The following is a 25,269-nucleotide window of genomic DNA, read 5'->3' on the forward strand; positions in this document are numbered from 1 at the left end:
CTTGTAATATGTAAGCAGATTACTAAAACATGACTTCCCCTCCTAACAAATCCATGTTGATCATCATAAAGATTACTACTATTATCAACCCACATCTGAATCCTGGTCTTTGCCATCTTCTCTAATACCTTAACCTCGGACACACAGATTGGTCTATAATTTGTAGCCTGTCTTATTAGCCCCCCCCCCCTTTGTAAATTGGAACAATTTTTCCCACCTTCCATTCCTTTGGAATCATACCAGGGTGGATGGTAGCAGGGGTGGCCTCTTGTGGGAATAGGTGCTTGGGAGAAGGGGGGAAAACATCAGGTAACACTGAATCCAGTGGAGTCAGGAGAGGATAAGGATAGGTATAGAAACAGTGACAATTTTATGCTATATACTAACGCTAGGTCCAGAATAAAGGAGATGAATTGGTGGTGCTAATAGCATCAGCCAGTCCAAAGATTATTGGGATCTCTGAGATGTGGTTGAACAGAATATGATATAATAACAGGAATAGATTAGCAGGAATAGAACAGCATTTTTCGAAAGGATAGGAAGGGAAAACAGTGGTGGAGTACTTCTTATGATAAGTGATGACTTATGTCTTCTCAGAGTGGAGGCTTTGAAGGGCATTGACACTAATGGTTTTGAAAACATATGGTGTGAGGTAGAGGTGAAAAAGACAGGATGTTATGAGGTGTTGCTATAAGCCAAGGAGCTTGGCATGTGCAAGAAGAATTATTGTTATGGGAGATTTTAACTTCAGCAGTATAACCTGGGAAGAAGGAAATTGCATATATCTTAGGCAACATGTAATAGAAGGAATATGAGATTAAAGAGTTTCAGATTTGGTCTCAGCATCAGATGAGCTGATTATAACTGAAATGACATCTCTTCCCCCAGTTGGAGAGAGTAATCATGTGGTTTTGACTTGGAAGATGAATAAACATGCAAGAGTATCGAAGAGAAGGGAATATATGTGGAATTATAAAGTGGTGATTATAATAGTCTCTGATATCAACTTGGGTCAGTTCCATGGAGGGAGGAATTGGAAGGCCAGGATATCATTAGTGCTTGGGAAATGGTAAAGGAATGTTTATTAGCAGCAATAGCAAGCTGTATTCCATGAGTGAAGAAGAGGGCACAATTTGGTGTAAAGTGGATGACAAACAATATCAAACAGGAACTGCAGGTGAAAAAGAGGTTATGGAAGAAATATAAGGAGAGGAGCAGAGAGCAGATGCATGAAGAATATAAGACTCAAGTCAGGAGTCTCTGCACTGGTTACCAGTCTGCCAGTGTCATCAACTGGCATTATTGTCCCATAGTCATTTTTCCTCTACTTGCCACATATCAAAAGAACTAATAGTTTTATTAATTTGATTGGCTAATTTCTTCTCATATTACACTTTTGCTGTACAATCTGTAGCAACTGAGTCACCTTCCTTTTTGTATTCTTCATGCAACTGATCGTTACTAACATTCACTTTATGCTGCCTTCACACTTAAACTCTTCATTCATCCATTTTACTCCTACCTTGTTTAATCCTTTGACCTTTGGAAATGAAGGTATTCCAGAGAAAAGGACTAAGATAATGTCAAATCTCTGGAATGGTTGGTCATCTGTAAAGTTGGCAAACAGATGGAGAAGGGGTGAAATGACACACAAATAAGTTAGTAAAACTGTTCTAGATTAATGCAACACAGTTTTTTCACAGAGCAGATGGAAAAGATATGGAAAAAGAGACCACTCCTGAAAGTTTTATAAGAGTAAAACTTTAGTTTAATATAAATTCTTGTGTGCCATCCAAAATATATACACTCGATGTTTCGACCTTCACATTAAGGTGAAGTATCTTCTGGAGTATATGTATATAAAGAAACAAGCTGCACTACAATCTATATGGCATGCTCAAGTTACTGATCAACCGTTAAAACTATTTACCTGACATCTGGTATTAAAAAAAAAAAAAACCTCACTACATCAAAGCTAGAGTCCTGTTATTATTATTATCTATTAGGTTACAAAGTTAATTAAGAAATAGTTAGAAAAAATAGTTAGAAAAAAGTTAAAAATAATAGTTACATATATAAACAGAAAATAAAATTACTGATATAAATATATATATAAATTGCAACTGGTATGGATAGTGGCCAATAAAAAATTAAAAATTGCTTAGTCAGGGTTTGCTGGAAACTAAGTGGGCTGAATGTGTGCCATCCAAATTCTTGGGATTTTTAAGCCCCCATTATTATTAAGATTAGGGTGGTTAATCAAAATTTCACAGGTTTCTTTAAATTTCCATTCATACCAAGTTTTTGTATGATGCAAAGAACAAGTACTTTTCCAATCAATTCGATGTAGGGTGTTAAGAGCGTGATCTGAGAGGCCTGCTCACCAAAATTATTATATTTAATGTGTCATTTTTTTTTTTTTTTTTTTTTTTAACGGATAGGGATTGTACATCCAGAACACAAACGACACATTAAATATAATAATTTTGGTGAAGCAGGCCTCTCAGATCACGCTCTTAACACCCTACATTGAATTGATTGGAAAAGTACTTGTTCTTTGCATCGTACAAAAACTTGGTATAAATGGAAATTTAAAGAAGCCTGTGAAATTTTGATTAACCATCCTAATCTTAATAATAATGGGGCTTAAAAATCCTAAGAATTTGGATAGCACACATTCAGCCCACTTAGTTTCCAGCAAACCTTGACTCTAAGCAATCTTTCATTTTTTATTGGCCACTATCCATACCAGTTGCAATTTATATGTATACTTATATAAGTAATTTTATTTTCCGTTTATTTATTTATCTATTATTTTATGCATGAACATGTTACTCTCCAGCTTAATTAACCCTGTAACCTAATAGATAATAATAATAATAACAGGACTCTAGCTTTGATGTAGTGAGTTTTTTTTTTTAACACCAGATGTCAGGTAAATAGTTTTAATGGTTGATCAGTAACTTTTGCATGCCATGTAGATTGTAGTGCAGTTTGTTTCTTTGTATATATACGTATACTCCAGAAGATGACCTTAACGTGAAGGTCGAAACGTCGAGTGTATATATTTTGGTTTATATTAAACTAAAGTTTTACTCTAACATGGTAGTTGTATCCATAATTTTTTGTAATGTATTCTGATCACTGTGCAAGCATGAAAGAAAAATTTTATAAAGAAAGAGTGAGGAGCATGATATTTGTCTGATGATTACCGTATATGTGATGAATATAGAAACAGTGAACATTGTGGTTTGATGGATATTGTTTACTAGTCAGGACTTCCAATAACAAGTCTTTTGACTCTATAGAGGTGTCATAATAACAAGAATAGCCATTTGATATAATACTATTTTTTCAATAATGGTTTCACACATGTAAAGGAAACAAGAATTTATTAAATACTCATATACATTTCGCACTATGTAACATGAGCATCATTCAGGGAGAAACAAAAGAATTGGCTACAACATTTAAAATATGATCACAAGTACAGTTGTATTTAAATAGCTATTTTTAAAAAATAGTTGTTTAAATACAACTATTTTTTAAATATGTAACTATGTAATTAAAAAAAAAAAACTTTTTTTAAAATTATATAACTATATCTGTTTCCCTGGAACTTTAATAGTGTTTCCTCCTAATCACACAGCTGCGACCAAGACATGTAGCAGTATGATTCATTCTCATGTTCATATTTTAAATGTTGTAGTCAATTCTTCTGCTGCTTTCTCCCTGAATGATACTCATGTTATATCAAGTGAAAAATATAGGAGTATTTAATAAATTCTAGTCTCTTGTACATGTGCGAAACCATTATTTAAATAACAGTATTATGTCTACATTAAACTGGAAATAGCCATTTAAAGTTGATTTTCCATTCCATGTAGTTCTCTTCCTACCAACACACACAAACGCGGCTGCAAGAATTCAACTAATGTAAACTTAGTGTACTTACTTATCCTCTTCATGCCTCATGGTCCATAAGCCACCAGTTCAGCTTCTCTCCAGCTCTATTAGCCACTCATTATTCTTTCCTTTTCTATCATTCTCTGCTAAGTTAATTTAGGCTATCCCTTTTAACTGTAGGAATCCATGTCAAAGCTACTCTAGGAATTTCTGCTGTCCATTTGTCTAATCCATTTCCATCTGCATTTTTCTTTTATTTCATCGGTGATATTTTTTTGCTATATCGGCTTATATAAGTTATTTGTAATACATCAGGACCAAAATATTTTTAATATTTTAAGCAGACATTTTGTTTGAAACTACAGTCATCCCTCGACTTACGTCCAGGTTCCTTTCCATCCGGTAGGACGTAAGTCAAGTCGGACGCAAGTCGATACATTAAATCAACAGCATTATAGGGGTTAGAGACTTAACCGTAATAAGTATACTCTCATTTTAATTTTTAAACCTTATTATAAAACTGTACTGTGTGTTACTACCACCATAAAACAGAGAATAATCACCCAAATCTTCCTCCACAATCACATCTTCATTACCTTCCCTGTGTGAACGATCAGGTTGTGGCTCTTCTGGTGTAACCTTTGTTTTTTTGATGAAAATGTCCAATGTGCTTTGCTTATTCCTCTTCTTCTTTTCATCATAAATTTGTTCATAACAAGCAAACGCATCATGTACTTCCGTTTCTATTTTGTTTCTATTGCAGAAATGTTCTTTGCAGAGCATTTCTGCAAGACCCTTCATTGTACATTGTTTAACTACCTCTTCCTTCTCATTTTTCCTCTTCTGCAACAGTTCTTCCTCCAGTTTGATCAATTCTTTGTTGGTCAACTCTTCAGGTGAACTTTCTATGAGTTGAATTATGTTGTCATCATTCACTTCGAGATTTAGATTGTTTGCTAGGCCCACTATTACAAACTTCCAAAATCATGCACAAACCTTTTTAATGTCTTTTTCCATATGCCACTCATACATTGAGAGGTCACTTCATCCCATGCCACAGCAATATTTTTAATAGTATGATAAATATTGAATGTTTTCCAGATTGCATGAGAGTCTGGTCATTTCCTTCAGTAGGAGAAATGGTTTTGAAAATAAGCTTTCTCCATAGAAAATAAGCCTTAAACACTGCAAGAACTCCCTGATTCATCGGTTGGATCATCACTATAAGATGTATAAGATGGATGACCTGGAGCATTATCTAGAATTAATAAAATTTTAAATTCTACATTTTCTTTCACACAATAGCTTTTTATTTCACTCGCATAACAGTTGATTAAGGCATTCTCAAACAATTTTTGAGTCATCCACGATGACTCAAAATCTTATTGCTCTGATAATGAACTGAGAGTATACTTCCAAATGTTTTTGAAGATTTGTGGATTCTCACTGTGCCATATCACAAATGCTTTCAGTTTATATCCAGCCACATTATCCGTAAAAGAATCATAATACGGGCATTAAGAACTTTAAAACTAGGTATAGATTTTAGCTTTTTGTCGATGAATGTCCGCTCAGGCATTTTTTTCTGAAACAAGGACATCTCATCCATGTTAAATATTTGCTGTGGCAAATAATTTTCCTCCATAATAATTTTATCCAATTTTTCCATAAACTCCTTGGCAGACTTTTCAGCACTTGCAGATTCCCATACAATTTCACATTATGAGATTCAAGCAGCATTTCATGAACCAATCGGAAGAATCGTTAAATTCAGTCATAATTGGATTCTGCTTTCTCCTTCAACATGCTGAAGAGACTTAGTGCCTTAGCAGTTATGGTCACAGTGCTAAGGGATGCAGTTTTGGTTCAGGTCCTCTATCCATGATGCAAGTAGCTTTTCCATATCACTGATAGGACCTTGTCATTGCCATCGTCGATTTAATGGAAGCAGATCTGCACCAAAACATAGATGTTAATAATACACAACCTGAGAATCATGCGTCCCACACCACTATCGATATCCTTTCACAGCCTCTAAGATTTTATCCTTATTTTTCAAAATGGTCATCACAGTAGAATGAGACCATTCGAAGTCATGTGTGATCACAGTGACGGGCTTACCAGCTTCGTGTTGCTTTATAACTTGCAACTTCATTTCAAGATCAATTGCTCACCTCTTTTTCTGTGATTCTTCACGAGGATTTTTGATTGTGCATGGGAACCATTTGCACAAAACAATGCGAAATATTTAATGATAAATACACAAAAAAAAAACATTTCTCAAACACAAAATCAACAGAGGAACTGCTGAAGACACATGCCAACTGCCGAGGGAGGTTCGTGCTGAAAGCACTGTTGTCACTGTGCTGCTTTACCTTATGCTCACTTGCATCTTGTTCGAAAGTATAGCCAAAAATGTTATTTCCTTATGGGATCACGGACGTATCTTCAAGAGGATGTAACTCGAACAGATGTAAGGCGAGGGATGACTGTATTTAATTTAATTTCCTGTTTTGTTTTTTGTTCAATTTCCATGTCTCTGATCCATATAATAATACGGCCTTAATATCACTACTGAAGATCTTTATTTTGGTTTTATTATGATATTTGGATGGATTTTCATATATTGTTTACTTTTCTGAAAGCACTATTAGCTTTTGTCAATCTCTTCGTTATATCCCTGTCAGTTCCACCTTCAGTATCTACATTTGCTCCCACGCATGTAAAATTCTTAACTTCTACTGCAAAATGACATAGGCTCCATTTAATTCCTCTTCTTACACCTGTAACTTTTCACATAATCCAATGAATGATTATGTAAACCAGCAAACCTTTTTCACACCTTAACTAAACTTATATTGTAATCTACTGTGTGCGTGTGTGTGTGTTAGCAGTGACTTTTCCATTATATATAGTTTAAACATTCTCCTCCTGAGGATAAGCTCAATATAGAAGTTAACTCTCAACAAAAAATCAGTTGTTTATCTGTTAAGTTTCAAATTTGTATTCTGCATATTGTCTGAAACCTAGACATATTATGATAGTGCAGTATAATTAAAACTGAAAAAATGTATATAAACATGTAGCTAGAAGTCTATAATGATGTATAAGAATAGTAATATTTATAACACAAGTTATATATATACATATGAAATATTCATGTTTTTTTTTTCTTCCCACACAGTTCAAACCTCAGGCAATAATTTTTGACTTGACATGTGATAAGAAGTTTGATATGGTGATCATGATTTTTATTGGTCTCAACATGACAGTGATGGCTCTGGATCATTATAATCCTTCAGAACTATTTGATCTCATATTAGAAAGACTTAATATTTTCTTCATTGCCATATTTACTGCAGAATGTGTGTTAAAAATCATTGCCCTCCGCATATATTACTTTAAAGAACCATGGAATGTATTTGATTTTGTTGTTGTGACTCTGTCCATATTAGGTAAGACTGCTTATTTTTCAGAAATGATATATCTAAAGCACAATGATATTTCTATTATAAGTATGTATGTATGTGTGTATATGAATAAATAAATATATATGTATACAGTAGGATCCCCGTATCCGCGGTTTCACTTATCTGTGGCCAACCCCAGTCTGAAGATATTAACATATGAAAGGTCAACTTACGAAACTTTCATAGTTTCTACAAACATTCGGCTTTGAAATAATGTTGGATCTAATATCCACTTTGCTTATGTAATTTTACATCTCCAAAATGAAGCCATACGGCTCTTTCTTTTAGTAATAGACAGTTCGGCTGATCACAGAGATTGTCCAACGCCAGGGCAACTCGTTGCAAAGGTGGAGAAAGCTACACATATCTGAGGTTGCTAAGATTCCATTCACATTCAGATAACTTTATTACAGTACGTTGTTATAATTGTTCTGTTTTATTATTAGTTATTGTTGTTAATCTCTTACTGTGTGTAATTTATAAATTAAACTTTGTCATAGGTATTTATGTATAGAGAAAAACATAGTATATATAGGGTTCGCTACTAAACGCGGTTTCAGGTATCCGCAGAAGACGATGGAACCAAACTCCGCAGATACGGGGGGGGCCTACTGTATATATATAAAAACTGTTAAAGATACCAAGAAATTATATATTTAGATTTAATTCTTTACCCAAGGAAACAAAACAATGTCTTGCATATGAAATATATTCACATCTGAACTACTTGTATATAGATGCTAATGACTTCACATCACTTGCCTTTGTATATATCCCATAATGCAAAGCACACACCCTTTCAAAAGTGTAAAATGCTAGACATAATGAGAAGGGTCACCATCCCAGACCAGTTTCGACCTTTTATCAGTGGGAGCCAGACCCAGTAGAGATACCAAGGTTATAGTAATAGACGTCATACACCATCTGATCAAAAAGTATCCGGACATCCCTCTGTAATTTGTAAACTGACATCTAGATGTCATTACGACCTCACTTACCAGTATAAAAGGAGGCACGGAGCTGTGTGTTGTTCAGCTATAAGAAGTACGAGCAGAATGGGTAGGTCAAGGGAGCTCAGTGACTTCGAACGTGGACTAGTTATTGGTTGCCACATCAGTAAGAAATCTGCCAGAGACATTTCCTCCCAAGTCAACAGTTGGTGACGTGATTGTGAAGTGGAAACATGAAGGCACAACCACAACAAAACCACAGTTGGGTAGGCCACGTTTAATGGCAGACAGGGACCGTTGAGCGTTGAAGAAGGTGGTTCGTGTAAATCGCTAGATATCGAGTGAAATAATCACCTGGGAGTTCCGCAGTGCTACTAACTGTTCAGCCAGCACCATGACTGTGCATCGAGAGTTAAGAGGAATGAGGTTCCATGGTCAAGCAGCTGCCCATAAACTAAACATTTTTCCTGTGAATGCTAAGCGCTGCCTGCAGCGGTGTAAAGAGCGATGCCACCAGAAGTGGACAACTGGAAACGTGTGATTTGGAGTGATAAATCACACTTTACCATGTGGCAGTCCGATCGGAAGGTCTGGTTGTAGCAAATGCCTGGAGAACGATTCCTGCAAGTGTGTGTAGTGACTACAGTGAAATTTGGAGGAGGTGGCATTACAGTGTGGGGGTGTTTTTCGTGGAATGAACTTGGCCTTCTCATAACACTACATGAAAATCTAAATGCAGAAGGGTACAAGGACATTTTGACCCGTTGTGTACTGTCTATGGTAGAAGTTCAATTCAACGATGATTATTGTCCATATCAGCATGACAATACTACCTACCATAAAGCAAGGTCTGTGAGGGAATGGTTTGTGGACAGTAACGTTCCAGAAATGGACTGGCTGGCCCAGAGCCCTGACCCGAATCCCATAGAACACCTTTGGGATGAATTAGAAAGTCTACTTCGCTCCATATCCCAATGACCCACATCACAAACTGCTCTGGCTACAGCTCTTCAGGAAGAATGGACTGCCATTCCTCCAGAGTCATTGCAACACCTGGTAGAAAGTCTCCCCAGCATAGTTAGAGCTGTCATAGAAGCAAAGGGTGGACCCACCCCGTATTAATGTCCACTACTGGAAAGTGTGTCACAGGGAAAGTCTGATTACAGTTTCAAGTAGGCATCTGGATACTTTTGATCAGATAATGTATATATCTCATATAAAAGTAGCCGAAAGGTGCTAGACTTTCTTAATAAAAGTCTCTTAATGAGAGAAAGATGTTGAAAGTTTTTTTACCCTGGTTTTGTGGCCCTTGACATTATGCATAGCATTTTACACATCTGAAAGGGTGTGTGCTTTGTATTATGGGATACATACTAAGACAAGTGATGTGAAGTCATTAGTCTTTATATACAAACACAAAATATTGTTTTGCTTCCTCTGGTAAAGAATTAAAACAAAGTATATAATTCTTGGTATCTTTAACATATAACGAACTAAGGTATAAAAACTGTCAACACAGATAATATATATACATATTCAGGGCCGGCGGAAGCGAGCATGCAGGCACCACCGCCAGGGAACGGTTCATAAGTTAATTTTTTAAGAAACAAAATTTTTATCATAAAAACAAAAAATTCTTAGAATGATCAATATTAAAATAAATAAGGCCGGATACACCGAATAAAAATTTTAAAAAAAGTATATTGCCGCCTCTTTGATCAGCCAGCTGTTTACAATTTTGCAGCTAGAGCAGGCTAAATGATTGCCTGCAGAATGTTGTATCTACTGCAATATATCTAAAGTGAAACGGTGAATGGTTTTTATGCGCAGAAACAAATTTTCATACAAAACATTTGTTGCTAGTTAACCAGTCATGTGGTACGCATCACGGCACTGCGATACTGACAGTAGTGCAGTGTCGACTATTATTTCGTCTCTGTGTCATGTTGTGTAATAATTTCTTCAAAAATCAGCTAACGCCTATTTGTTCCCATATAGGGAATAGGCGAGGCCGTTTACCCTATCTAACATTTGGAGACTGAGTGGGCACTTCAATCTCCACTGGTAGCCAATCAGAGAGATAGCTGGCCCAAGGCTATCACTGATTCATCTGTATGCAGTGAAGAAGGCAGCAAGCTAGTGCCGCCATCTCGTGGTCCCTAACCCTAACACAATATTTTTAATGTCTGAAAATAGTGTGGGTTCGACGGTCAATTTTCTTGAGTTTACGGGACGAAAAACCCAAGTTTCCGGGAGAAAAAACCCGCTGGCCCGTGCCAGAGATCGACTAACTCGGGAACCGGTCGAAAAAAAAGCTTAGAAAAATTTCCTCTAGTCAGTGACTAGATTTGAACCACCAAATCCTTTCTTCGTGCAGTCAAGTGCTGTAGAGTGCAAACGCCACTTCTACTGAGCTACAGGGGCTCTTGTAACTTTTAAATGAGACTAACCAGTCATATGATACGCATCTCAGTAGGCTACTGACAGCAGCGCAGTGCAGACTATTATTTCGTCTCTGTGTCATGTTGTGTAATAATTTCTTGTGGGTATAAAAGAGAAATGGAATCAAAAATTAAAAAAGTTATCCGATGCACAAAATCGTAAGCGTCATGCTGCGAAAGAAGCAGATGTTAAGAAACAAACTGGGGCTCTTAATAAATTTGTTAAAATATTAAAATATTCAGATGCAGATTGTAACCAACTTGATACATCAGTAATCAGAGTTGAAGAACCATGCACATCATCCAGTTTGCATGAAGGTACTATTGCAACTATTGAACAAGATAATTGAACATGATTTAAGTGAAGAATAGTTAGGATTTAGTCAACTACAACAAGATTTAGATGTAGTTGACCACGAAACTAACACATTGTTAGTGTCTGTAAATTTAGAAGATCCAGGTGAATGGGGGTCCGCGCGGTTAGCCTAGTGGCTTTGCGCTTCGCAACCATATGCCTGGGGAAGGAGTGTCCTAGGTTCGATTCCTGTCGGAGACGTGAGGAGCTGAAGGATCTTCCTCAGCCATAGCCAAGTTAGCCGGTCCTGGGCGCGGGCAGTAGGGTTTTTTCCGCCAGTTTATCTGGTGTTTTTCATCCCGCAAGCAGACAAACCGGCCCCATGAACTCACAGGGATACAGCCAAGAATACCTTGAGGCATAGGAGTGACCATGCTATCCTCGTATTTCGGTTACAAAATCCAAGCATGCTTGGAAGGTTGTGGGCCTTAAAGGCCTGTTAAAGCCATTGGGATAGATAGGTGAATGGGGAAATATTGATGAAAAATTATGAGTTGGCTTAATTAAAATGGGGCCTGTTCAAAATAAAAATATATATCCCAGAGATACATATGGTCGTAAATTTGGCGAAGCATATTATAACAGAAAAATGGAAAACGGGAGCTTGTGCCAAGAACATGCCTCATTTATTCCAAAACTTTAAATTCTGTTTTTTGCTTTTGTTGCAAACTTGTCGCACCTACTGAATCACCTACTGAGTCTTGTAGAAGGTTATAACGATTGGAGAAATGTAAGTACGACTTTACATAGACATGAGACTAGTTTAACTCACATGAAAAATTTCTTAAAATGGAAGGAAGTTGATAAAAATTTAAAAAAACAAAACTACTATTGATTTCCAGACTCAAAGCACGTATGAAATGGAAAAGAAACAATGATCGAGTGTTTTAGAACGCTTGATTGAAATTATAAAATTCCTTGGTAGTCGAAATTTAGCTTTTCGCGGACCATCTGATAAATTATATGAAAGGAAAAAAGGCAATTTTTTAAAATTAGTCGAACTGTTTGCTATGTTTGATCCCGTTATGGAAAATCATGTTGAAAGGACCCTACAACAAAACAATAGGGTATACTATTTGAGTAAAGACAGTCAAAATTAAATATTGGAAACTTTAAGTAACGCAATCAGGGATACAATTTTATTATTATCAATTCGAAAGTGTAACTATTATTCCATAATTTTAGACTGCACACCTGATGCAAGTAAAACAGAAGAAATGACCATTATTATTCACTTTGTTTCCCGTGACAATGGAATTGTCAATATCAGAGAAAACGTTTTAGGTTTTGCAGATATATCAGATTCCACAGGACGTGGTTTATGTGCAACAATAATGGAACAACTGGAAAAAATGGAACATTCCCATTGAAGACATGCGAGCTCAAGGATATGACAAAGGGGCAAATAGGAAAGGGAAAAAATATGAGCTCCAAAATTTGCTTTTGAACAAAAATCCTCGAGCTTTTTACGTGCCATGTGCTGCTCATACTCTAAATTTAATCATTAATGATGCAGCCAAAGTTATGGGGCAGCCTTCTAAGGGGATGGTGCAGAACATCAGTAGAGTGGAAGTGACAGAGGCCACGAAAAGGATGAGGAATAAAAAATCGGTGGGTCCCGACAGAATTCCAGTGGAGGCATGGAAGGCACTGGGGGAAGAAGGAATTGACCTGCTGTGGGACCTGTTCATGAAAGTTTGCCAACAGGAAAACATACCTGAGGAATGGAGGGAGAGTACTCTTGTCCCCATCGACAAGGGTAAAGGGGATTCACAAGACTGTAAAAATTACAGAGGAATAAAGTTGATGTCCCTCACAATGAAAATCCTTGAAAGGGTTCTTGATGGTAGATTAAGGAAGGAGGTAGAGATTGCAAAGGAACAATTTGGCTTCATACCTGGTAGATCAACAACAGATGCTATCTTTGGGTTACGCCAGATGATGGAAAAGTATCGAGAGAAACAAAGAGAGCTACATCTGGCATTTATTGATCCGGAGAAAGCATACGATACAGTGCCAAGGCAAGAAGCCTGGAGGTGTCTGAGGGAGAAGAAGGTGCCGGCGAAATATGTCAGGTTGTTGTGGGAAATGTACAGAAATGTGAAGACAAGTGTTCAGATCTGTCTGGGACAGACAGAAAGTTTTCAAGTAACAGTTGGCTTGCATCAAGGGTCAGCATTAAGTCCGTTACTGTTTAATATTGTGATGGAGGTGGTGATGGAGGAGGTGAGAGAAGATGCGCATTGGACAATGTTGTATGCAGATGACATCTTGCTGTGTGCAGATTCAAGAGAAGAAGCGGGAACTAAACTGGAAAGATGAAGAAAAGTACTGGAAGAGAGAGGTATGAGACTGAGCAGAAGTAAGACAGAGTATATGTGTTGCACAGTGGGCGGCGGCCAGGAGACAGATCTGGAGCTGGAAGGAAATGTCATCAGGAAGGGGAGAGACTTTAGATACTTAGGTTCAACAGTTGAAGAAGATGGAGGAGCTGAGAAGGAAGTGGGATGCAGGATACAAGCGGGTTGAAGGAACTGGAGGGAGATGGCTGGAGTGTTATGCGATAAGAGGGTGCCGATCAATCTGAAAGGCAAAATCTATAGGACTAGTGAGGCCAGCTATGACATATGCTATAGAAACTGTGATCCTCAGGAAAAATAACATCAGCAGGATGGAAGTAGCAGAGACGAGAATGCTTAGGTGGATGTGCGGTGTGACCAGAAAGGATCGTCTGAGAAATGACTATGTCAGGGGAACAGTGAAAGTTACGAACTTAGGAGTGAAAATACAGTAGGCAAGGTTGAGATGGTTTGGTCATGTGATGAGGAGGGAGGACGAATATGTGAGAAGAAGGGTCATGCAGATGGATGTGCAAGGAAGGCAGAAGCATGGGTGGCCTAAAAAGAGATAGAGGGAGCTGGTAGAAGAGGACTTGAGGATGAAGAACTTAGATGTGGTGACAGCCCAAGAGAGGAAGGTGTGGAGGAGACTCATTATCAACAGTGACCCCACTTAAATGGGAGAAGCAGCAGAAGAAGAAGAATGATGCAGCCAAAGTGAATGCAGATACAATTAGTTTCTTTGCAATTATTCAAGAAATATAAAATTTCTTTTCATTCTCTTACAGACATTGGGCAATCCTTTTAAAGTTCGTAAAAAAATTAACATTGAAACAGCTCAGAAACGCGATGGGAAAGTAAAATTAATGCAATCTGCCCTATACGATATCAGTTAGGAGAAATTTAAATTTTAAATAATGAAAATTTTAATAAAGAAACTCAGCATGAAGCACAAACATTATGTGCTAAAATAAAGGACTACAAATTTATTTGCTCTCTTATAACTTGGCATGATTTACTTAACAGAATAAACCCTGTGAGTAAAATGCTTCAAGACAAAAATATGAACATTACACTTGCTTTAGAATCTATCGAAAACTTAAAAATATTCTTACAAGAGTATCAATCAGATACAAATTTTAAAGAAGTTCTAAAAACCGCAAAAGAACTGAGTGAAGAGGTAGATGGAGAACAAGAATTTAAAACTGGTACGGAAGTTCAACGACGAAAGAAGACATGACAATTCGACTACGAGCATCATGACGATACGCCACAATCGCCAGAAGATAAATTTAGAGTGAATGTGTTTTATACACTTCTAGACGTTGCAATGTGTTCATTAATAGAACGTTTTGAACAACTAAAAACATATTATGATAATTTCAATTTCTTGTATAGATTACTACAAATTAATAACGAAGATTTACGAAAAAATTGTGACGATTTAAAGATTCTCTTGAAAGACTGCAACAATAAAGACGTAAATGCAATAGAACTATATGACGAGTTATGTGCTTTCCAGGATATTTTTCGGAAGGATAATTTAAATATTCAAAACCCTTTCGATATTCTTAATTTTATTGTGTCCAATGATTTATCTTTCCCTAACTTTTCAATTGCTTTAAGAATGCTATTAACCTCAACTGTTAATGTAGCGTGCGGTGAACGTTCCTTTTCCAAGTTGAAAATTGATTAAAACCTACTTAAGAACAAGTATGTTTCAAAAAAGGCTTGTTAGTTTGGCGTTAATAGCTATTGAAAATGATATATGTGCGGAATTAGATGTTAAGACCATTATTTCTAATTTTGTGAATATGAAATCAAAAACCTTAAAATTTTAATTAAAAAAATTTCAAGTATATTTATGTAATTTAATTTATTTTCTGTTATTCTGTAAAGATGTTATTTTTTTTGAATACTTATATTAAATGTTCTAATTATTTCTGAATTTTTTTCTTATTTTCTCATCTATCTTGAATTTCTTTTATTTTCCTAAAACATAGTTCCACTTATAAAAATTATTAAAAAATTTTTACAAGTTACTATGAATTTAGTAATTTGTAAAATGCAAGAATTTTTTAAACTTTAGTTCAAATAAATTTTAACTTTAATTAAAATTCATTTTAATTTTGTTAGCGATTCGGGTCAGTGAGAAGGCTATAATCCCTGCATCATTATATTCAACGATTAAAGTGAAATGGCTTTATCAAAATTTGCTTTACCTTTTGAGAATTTTTTGAATATATATTCGGGTTTTTAACAATTATCCTGCTTAGTCAACACTCCCGGTTCGTTACATTTAGCGAACCGACGTGTGGCTGTTCTGTCAAAATTTATTTAAGTAAGAAATTTCAAATAATTTAAATTTTTATTATCATAAAAGAACCACACACTCCCGGATCATTACAGGGGCGCTTAGATAGAAATTGCATGCGGGTGACAAAGACCCTAGCGCCAGCTCTGTATATATTTATATATAAGGTATCCCTCACTTAACATGGGAGTTGATTAATGCAGTGAAATTAATTGCAGCAATCACTTGATATACGTGGCAAGTTTTAATTAACGCATCTTTAACCCTGCGGAGCTCGCAGCTGATCTGACAAATACATGAAAAATGTTTAATATAAATATTCTTACACAATTCAGTGTATAGCTTGGAGGTCATGAGTAGCTGTGCATTCATGTTACGAGTGATATTCCACACTGTTTTTTGCTGTCAGTTTGGTTTAACATATGTTATGTAAAGGTTTGTGATATTTGACAGTAAATTGTATCTCAGAGATACCGCGACCTCCGATGTCAGTATAGTTATGGTTTAGTTGTAGTTTTTTTTTTTATTCTTTGTTCAATAATTTCTAGATTGTAACTGAAAATAAATACACCATCATGTATTACTGAAATAGAGAGGCAAAGGCTTATTTTATCATACATGTCCTCTAGGATATGTGCTTTACATTATGGAAAATACTAAGGAAAGTGATGTGGAGCTTACTCCACCTTTACTACAAGTTGCCCATAAGGTTGCTTATGCTTGCATCAGCCGAACCTTTTAGTTTCTATATATTCGGAATGAAACTCTTGTAGTTTCTATATTCAGTTATGAAATAATGTTGGATTCAATATCCACTTAATTTGTACCATCATGTATTTTATTTGCACTGTTTTGTCTTTATGTTTTATTGCTTGTTTGCCATGGTCTGGAGAGTCATTTTGCTTGTTATCGTAGAATTTATGCTGATAAGAAAAAACTAAAACTGCTCAAACAATTCTTGATAACTTCTTTTGATTAAAAATTTGCAGTAAATAATGTAGTACAAGTATTTATTAAACATTTACTTTACATCCATTTTTTATCTTTCCTAAAAGAGTACCATATAAAACGAATTATTAATAAGTAATCAATCATGGACGAATTGTAATTTTTACCATTGATTATTAGATTTGATTAACGTGATTTTGATATACGCGGTAACATTGAGGGATTAATTAACCACGTTAATCGAGTGATACCTGTATATATATCTATGTTGACATTTATATATTTTATAAATTAATATATATATATATTAATTTATATATATATATTTATTATTTATTATTATTTATTATTTGAATATACATAGTAAATTCAAAATATCTTTATTATTGTTATTCCAGATCTCCATGGAGTCATAAGAATGACTATGTAGTAATGGTTTTTTTTAAATTTTTTTTTAAAGTTTGGAATGTGATTAGTGTATTGCCTTTTTTATTGTGACTCTCATACACAAAAGACTGTTCAGTTTAATTTTTCTATCTTCACACTGAAATCAGTGCTACATGTAATGTCAGAAGAAGAAGACGCCCAACAATAGCTTATCCTATCCAAATCAAGAAGTAATTCTCTGTTAAGTTTGACATGCTGTCAGACTTAAGCTTAATAAGTCCATATAACTTTGCTGACAGCATATAACTCCAATGGATATAGTTTAGAGGGAAATTTTGATACAATATGTTCTTCTTGAAGTTATTGACCAAAGTCTTGATTTTCAAAATAATAGGTAACATTTTCATAATGGAGGGTAGTGAGTAGTTATCCAGCACCCACAATGTGTACATAGATAATGACCAACTCATCTCCTTTCTTCACTATAATAATGTCACACTTCCTCAATCTTATGTCATTCTGACAGTAGGATTCTACTACTGTTATCCAACCTTTGGTCTTTAACCTATTCACTCCATGTGTTGAGGCTTAAGTGCTGTGAGGATATCGTGTTGCAGTTTAATGGAATATTTACAGTGCTAGGAAAGGATTAAAACAGTCCCCCCCCCCATCTCTTCAGAAAGATTTCAAGAAATGCCATCACCATACCCTACATCAGTGGCACATCAGAAAAAATAGCCAAGCCCTTAAAAAAGTAAAACCTCTACATAGCGTTTAAGCCCCATTGTAAACTTGCTACCCTTATCTGTTTTACCAAAGATCAGCTCCCTCCTCTCTCTCTCTCTCTCAGTGCCCAGAATATATAAAGTACCGTACCCTGTTCCTGCAAGCTGGCTTACTTCGGACAGGCAGATAGATATGCAACCATCCACTTAGAACAACACAAATCATACATCTGCAATCACGACTATGGTCATCAATCTTGCCTTGCAGACCATGTTTTGGATACAACCCACAGGATCTCCTGGAAAAAAATCACCATGCTCCACCATAGTAAATTCAAAAAAGAAACTGTTTTTAGAATCTGCAGCAGCACTCAGAAATCAACCGAATTTAAATAAATATGATTGCATAAAACTTCCCAAAATTTGGGAAACATTAATTATCAGAGATGCCACTTTACATCCTAGGCCACCTACAAACGCCTATAGAAGATGCATCACCTACACAGGACTTCAGAGTCACCCACATGTTTCACTAAGTATTGTATTACAAATAACAAAAGTTCTTCGTAATCCCTGAACATTCTCAGTGACCGAGAAGAAACATTAAAAGCATTAAAATGAGTTCCTTTCCTAGTGCTGTAAATTGGAATATTCCATTAAACCTCCAACATGAAACCTATTCACTATAACTCTCACTCTGCTTTGTGTCTTCATATGCACTCCATATATGCAATAATAACACTGCACAAGCCAAATTTTCTATACTCTAACAGCCTGCTTTTTAGTTCTTATCATCACTTCTTCACTGAATTTTATGGACTCAAGTTAAAAAAACAATGATTAAATTTATACATTCAAATTGAGTTTGGAGGTGAACTCATCCATAATCCATGGATGTTAGGATGACATATGTTTATATTCTATTAACACAAAATCCACTGAATGAATTGTGTAGTTTTAAAGACCGGATCCTTTGTTCAGCCAAGGTAGTCATAAATTGTATCCTTAAGTGCCCATATAGCCACACTAAACCCTAGAGAAAGTAAGGCATGCTTCTGAAATGGAAAGAAACATTTTATTTAATCTAGATAGATATAATATAGGCACTAATCCTCACAACAAAGAAATCCCAAGACCTCCATAGTTTAGTATGGCATAGTGAAATGCTGGTGGAGTGAAGGTTTCAAAGATCCCATCCTAGAGTGGATGGGAAAGAGAAGCAGCCTGTCAGAGAAAAGAGAATGCCAAGGTATCATCACTCTTCAAGTACAAGAGAAAATGTAAGAACAGGTCATGCAAGGAAAACTCAAAATTATCAACCTTCAGTTTCTCATCTCTGCCTGAGGGGATAAGAGAAAATTTATGTACTCAAGTTTGCACATTGATATTTACGGCTTGAACTTGAAAGGGGGAAAATGCTTAGTTGAGAAGTTCCTGTAGCTTTCTCTAGCAGAGGCTAGTATAAGATCATTGGTGAATGCTATAAATTAACAGTGGTTATGTCAGGTGTGAGCAGCCAATATAGCTTGGAAGAGTTGACTGAAGAAACTCATTGATGACACAGGTGGAAGGGAGAGAGTTTCCTTGGCATACATCCCTAAGTGATGGACATCAGTCTGAAACCCCAGGGTGATAGCAAGGGAAATGAAGGAGTAAACCTCCAAAGCATATACAAGAAATGTTTCTGGACATCCTACAATAGACATCTGAAAAAAGATTGAAGAGATGCACTGTCAAAGGCCTCCTTGTAGGTCCAGGAATGTCAAAGAGGCTGAAGTTAACATCAGGATTCGGAGAGAAAAGAATGAAGATGTTCATAATGTGAAGGCCTTCTGCCTGAAATCATGCTAAATGTAAATCATTCTTTCAAGTTTAATTGGCAAGAGAAATTTTCTCTTATCCCTGGTTCATGTTTCTGAGAGAAGTTTCCTCTCAAAACCAACGTGTGTTCACCTATATGGAGACTCTAATGCACATTCCGTCTCCTCAAAATTGTTAAAAATTGGCAATGGTGAAGTACAGCAAAGACACAAAAAAATTATTTAGGTGTGCTAAAAAATTACTACACCTAAATTGGGAAAATTTTCTGAAAATCGAATGGCAGACAAACTGTTGTACAGTGTCTATCCATCTATTGAGAAAATAACAGAAAAGTCACCTTCTTGGTTCAGGGATGAAGCTATTCTCGCACCTCAAAATGATGCCGTATCAATAATGAACGAGTTGGCTCTTAATAGGGTTACTGGATCTGCGAGTGTTTACAAATCAGTAGATACTCCTGTGGGTGTAGATGATACAGTTCCCACAGAAGATGATTTTCTCATGGAATTTTTAAATTTGCTTAATCCACCTGAATTGCCTGGTCATGAAATAAAATTGAAAATAGATGTTCCTATTATGTTGCTCCGAAATCTGCAACCCCCTCCTCCAAATCTTTGCAATGGAACTAGGCTTCAAGTAAAATCATTGAAACAGAATATGATAGAAGCTGTGATATTTACAGGTCCTGGTATCGTAGAAATTGTCTTCATTCCTCAGATACCCCTCATTCCTTCAGACTATCCATTTGCATTCAAAACAGTTACAATTTCCAATAAGAGTTTGCTTTGCAATAACAATTAATAAAGCCTAAGGACAGACCCTTAGATATGCAGGTTTAGATTTAAGGGGTGAATGTTTTGGACAAGCAGTTATATGTAGCATGTTTTCAAGTTAGCAGACCTGAGAATTTTTGTCAAGGATCATAAAACTTCTAATGTTGTTTGCAAAGAAGTGTTATAATGTTCGCAATTCTACACCATGATTCTTGTGGAAAGGCTTAGACGTTGGTTATGCATTTTCACTATATTATTTCAGGAAATTACAACGTACTAGGATATACATTAAAATAAATTTTAATATATTTCTATATTTCGGCAACATCACGATGCCATTTTCAAGAACTTAGGTACAAGATACGTGCATGCAGGCACAGCAAAACAATAAATGAGCAAGAAGTATGAAGCTATTATTTCTCCTAAAGTCCTGATGGTGCCCTCTAGCGGGCAATGTTGGTATTCTTGGGCGATTGGGCTGAAGGTCTTCTGATGTAGGTTTCCCAAATTTGAGGAAGTCTCATGCAGCCAAATTTGTTGAGGTTTGGCTCGTTTCTTAAGGCTGAAGCTGATTCTATGAAAAGCCTTTCATATCTGTATTTGCTACGGTGTATTATCTTGGCTTTTTTCCACCGTATTCTATGGCAGGTATCCAGAGCATGGTCAGCAAGACCAGAGTGGCTGTATTGGTGAAACCGGATGTAGTCCTTGTGTTCTGAAATTCTGATATTTGCTGTCCTGCCTGTTTGGCCGAAGTAGGACAGCTTACAGCTGCAAGGGACCTGGTACACACCAGGTAGGTCTGGGGGGGGGGGAGGTTGGTCTTTTGTTGAGCGGATAAGGGATGCCAATTTTTTATAAGGCTTGTAACAAGAAGTTAAGTTATGTTTTTTTAAGATTTTTGTGATTTTTTCTGAGGTGCCTTGGATATAGGGTATGGTGATGGATTTAGAGTAATCCTTGTTGTGAGGGGGGGGGGGGGTTGTGGTTTACTGGTTTTAGTATTTTTTGGATTTTTTTGTGGGGGTAGCCATTGGCTGAGAACGTGTTGAGGATGTGGTTTAGTTCTGTGGTTAGGGTATTGTCATTCGAGCAGATAAGTTTAGCCCTGTTGTGTAGTGTCTTAATGACTCCATATTGTTGTGAGGGGGGGGGGGGAGATTGTTGATGAATGTATCTGCCTGTGTGGGTGGGTTTTCTCTATACTGAGAAAACCAAGGTTCCATCAGGCTGGCGGGTGACTAGTGTGTCTAAGAACGGAATGCAGTTGTTTTTGTCTTCTTCCAGGGTGAATTTGATTCTGGGGTGTTGGTTGTTTAAGTGTGTTAAGAAGGAGAGGAGTGCAGCACTTCACTAAGGTGAGCTTATACTGACAGCAGTTCACTGCTGTCAGTATAAGCTCACCTTAGTGAAGCAGGAGGGCTCATCTGGTCAATGATATAGTAAAAAATTTGAGGGAGGAGTGATATTTCACCTATTCTTCGATCGTCTGATCTGATATCCTTCAGTGTTCTGTCGACCGCTTCAACAGATGTTTTATGGAACACTATATTGAAATTATTACAACCCTTTGTAATAATTTCAACAAATTACTTTATTTTGATATATTGCATATAGGTGTATCATTAGTCACATTTATGAGTGGTACTTTGAAAGTAGAATGAACAGTTCGACCACCTTGCAGTAGAATACCTATACCTGAGGATGCCACAGCCAGAGCAATTTTACCTTGGCTTCTCAACATCGCTTCATCTTTTTTCCAAACTATGTGTTAGATAAAGGAAGACTTGTGACACTTACAATGACATTTACAGACATCAAAAACATATAGTAATTTATTTTTTTATGTGTCTCCCACTACCCGCAAAAGATTGTAAACCATTCCTTGGCCCACCCATAAAAGATTATGGGTGGGCCAAGGAATTTTTTTTTTTTGTATTTTTTATTTATTTTTTACATTTCTAGAAATCCTGCTTTAGAGACCAAACTAACAAAAAGTTCCATTATGGAACTTTTTCAATCCATTTCAGACCTCCAATAATGCAGGCAGCGATTTCAAACCAATGATTAAATTCTCCTACCTAAAGACAATTGCAAACATCTTTGCCAATGGTTGATCCAACCCAAAAGCTATTGATTAGAGAGTGAATACATTAAACAAGCCTGTTTTTGTCAAGTCCATTGAAGAGCTTCTAGATGACTGTGGATCTGTAGAACTGCTTTGGCAAACTTCGATGGAATAGAGCTTTTCTCTAGGGTTAATGTCAATTTTCTGTAGGGCAGCAGCAATTGCTGGACAAGAATAGATATGGGCAATTGTTAGTTCAACTCCTGTCCAGGAGTTGAACTAACAATTCAAGTTCTTGCATCATTCATAGCTCCTACTACTTTCTCTTTAAAATGTTCAGTCCTTAGTCTGGTGATGATTGTGGTTATTTCTCTATTTTCATTAATTTCACTGATTTCGTTCTTCTTCTTGATAGTTTGTTTTACCAATCTTATTTTTGCGACAGAGTTAGCATCAGTTAGTGATAGTGGATGTAATTTTTGAGGTAAGTATCTTGCTTCTTTGGCTAGTCTGTCTGATCTTTCATTGCCTTCAATATTTACATGGGTTGGTATCCATTGCAGTGTACAGTTCTTATTTTTCAAATTTAAAGTTGTTAGTATTCATGAATTTCCTGTGTGAGATTTGTTTTTCCATTTTTTAATGGAAAAACAAATTCTAATGCCTCTAGTGGATTTTGAGTCGCTATAGATGGTTATTCCTTCTGTAATGTTTATTACCGGATTTGAGAGATAGAACTTGAGAGATGATTGTATGGCTGTTAATTCACATGAAGTTCAAAGCTATTTTGCCAGTTGTGGTTTTGATTTGTGTTTCCTTGCCTCCAGGTAGAGTTGAAAACCCCCTGAACCTCCTTGGTTGAGTGCTTCATCAGATGATTCATCAGTGTAGGCAATGACATGGTTTGGATTATTTAAGTGATGTATAGTGTCAAGTCCTTTTATTTTCTTGCTGTGAATCTTTTCTATTTTTTTTTTGAACAGGATTCTAGGAGATTTAAGTTTATCATTGTGTTTTTGGGTAGAATAGTGGAAAAGAATGTGCTCTAAGGTGATTTGTTGTTGAAGAAGATAGGGATGGAGAGGAGAGTGGCTGTCTGAGATTTTGTTTTCTTTTGGTTTTATATTAATTGGCAAAGTTAATATAAAAAATATAAAGTGCAGCTGTATTTTTTAATGAAATCACAATGTAGAATAATATATTAACTAAAATAAATTTGATTCGTACTTCCAATATTTTGGCAAAGTCAAATTTCTATCATCAAGGAACAAAAATATAACAAGAAATGTGCATGCAAGCACTACACCAAGTAATGAAGATGAAGCATGTTAACTGAGAGTAAGCCTAAAGTCCTAAATAGTGTCCCCTAGTAAGAAAAATTGGGCATTCTTGGCTGTTGGGCTGAAGTGCAGAGGGCCCCAAATTTAGGGAAGTTTCATGCAACCAAATTTGTTGGACTTAGGGTAGTTTCTTAAGGCAGAAACAGATTCAAGGAAAAGTCTTTTGTATTTATATATGCTGCAATGGAGTAGAGTGGCTTTCTTCTAGCATATTCTATGGTGGGTGTCCAAAGCATGGCCAGCAAGTCCTGAGTGGCTGTAGTGATGATAGGAGAAATGGATATAGTCCTTAGATTCAGCAATGTAAGGACTAAAATGATGTTGGTTTTCCTTCCTGTTTGGACATAGTAGTAGGACAGTTTACAACTACAATGGAGCTGGTCAACACCTGATAGGTCTAAGGACTGTGGCTGTTCTTTTTGTGGAGCAGATAATGGAGGCTAATTTTTTTATATAGCCTGTAAGTGGTTGCAAGGCTATATTTTTTTTTAAGATTTTTGTTCGTTTTTTGGATATGTGGAATAGTGAGAGCCTTTGGTATAATCTCTATTCTGGAGAAAGAGAAGTTATATGGGTTTGGGATTTTAATATTTTTTGGATATGGTAGCAATTATATCCATTGGCTAAGAAGTGTGTGTGACAATGGTCAAGTTCAGTGGAGAGGAACTGTTATCTGAACTAATTAATTTAGGCCTGTTATAGAAAATTTTAATATTCCACACTGTTGGGAGAAGGGGAGTGACTATTGTGTGTGGGTTTTCTGTAAACAGAGAATACCAGGGATCCATCAAGCTGCAGTGTAATTAAATTGTTTAAGAAGGGGAGACTATTGTCATTTTCTTTTTCTAATGTGAACTGGATCCAGGGATGTTGATTGTTGATTGTCCAAGTGTGTTAAAAATATGTTGAGAGTATCCAAGGCCATACAGCCAAATGGAGAACACAAGCTTAATAACATCAGCATGCTGAAGCATGGGGTTTCTATACTGGCTTTAAAGTGGGCTGTTTTTTTTTTTTTTTTTTTAATGTGTGAGGGTGGGTGTTGCCAGTATATTTGGAAAGCACTTTTGCTAAATATTTGGTTAATTTGTATATGGATGAATCAATGCCATCTACAAATGGCATAATGGCACTTCTATTTATGAAATTTAGGTAGTCTGCTTATAAATTTTATATGGGAGTCTAGAATTATATGCTTTTAGCTTATTAGTAACTTCCACAGGCCCAGAGGTGACTGTTTTAAGGTGGGTGTCTGTGATGAGATCTTCATGTAAATACCAGAGAAGTCTGGCATAATTGTTATATTGTGTTAGATCCTTCCCAGGTTTGGGGATGGCACTAACAAATGACTTATGCCAAGAATCTGGAAACTCTTCCTCTGCAAGTATTTTGCTGTATATTAATAGAAACAGATCCAGAGAACATGGGGAAC

The 25,269-nt window shown here is 36.2% G+C and overlaps 1 protein-coding gene across 1 annotated transcript in view; it reads left to right on the forward strand.

Moving 5' to 3' along the window:
• The window catches only part of LOC150099804 (sodium channel protein para-like), a 1,646,355-nt gene that overhangs the window by 1,542,307 nt on the left and 78,779 nt on the right, over positions 1–25,269 (forward strand). Inside the window, exon 34 of the mRNA XM_090403494.1 lies at positions 7,091–7,361. Coding sequence (XP_090259620.1) covers positions 7,091–7,361 — 271 coding nt within the window. The remainder of the gene's footprint in view (positions 1–7,090; positions 7,362–25,269) is intronic.

Source organism: Typopeltis vanoorti, chromosome 14, assembly GCF_054136105.1.
Source record: "Typopeltis vanoorti isolate ZY-2024b chromosome 14, IOZ_Tvanoo_1.0, whole genome shotgun sequence".
NCBI classification, from domain to species: domain Eukaryota; kingdom Metazoa; phylum Arthropoda; class Arachnida; order Uropygi; family Thelyphonidae; genus Typopeltis; species Typopeltis vanoorti.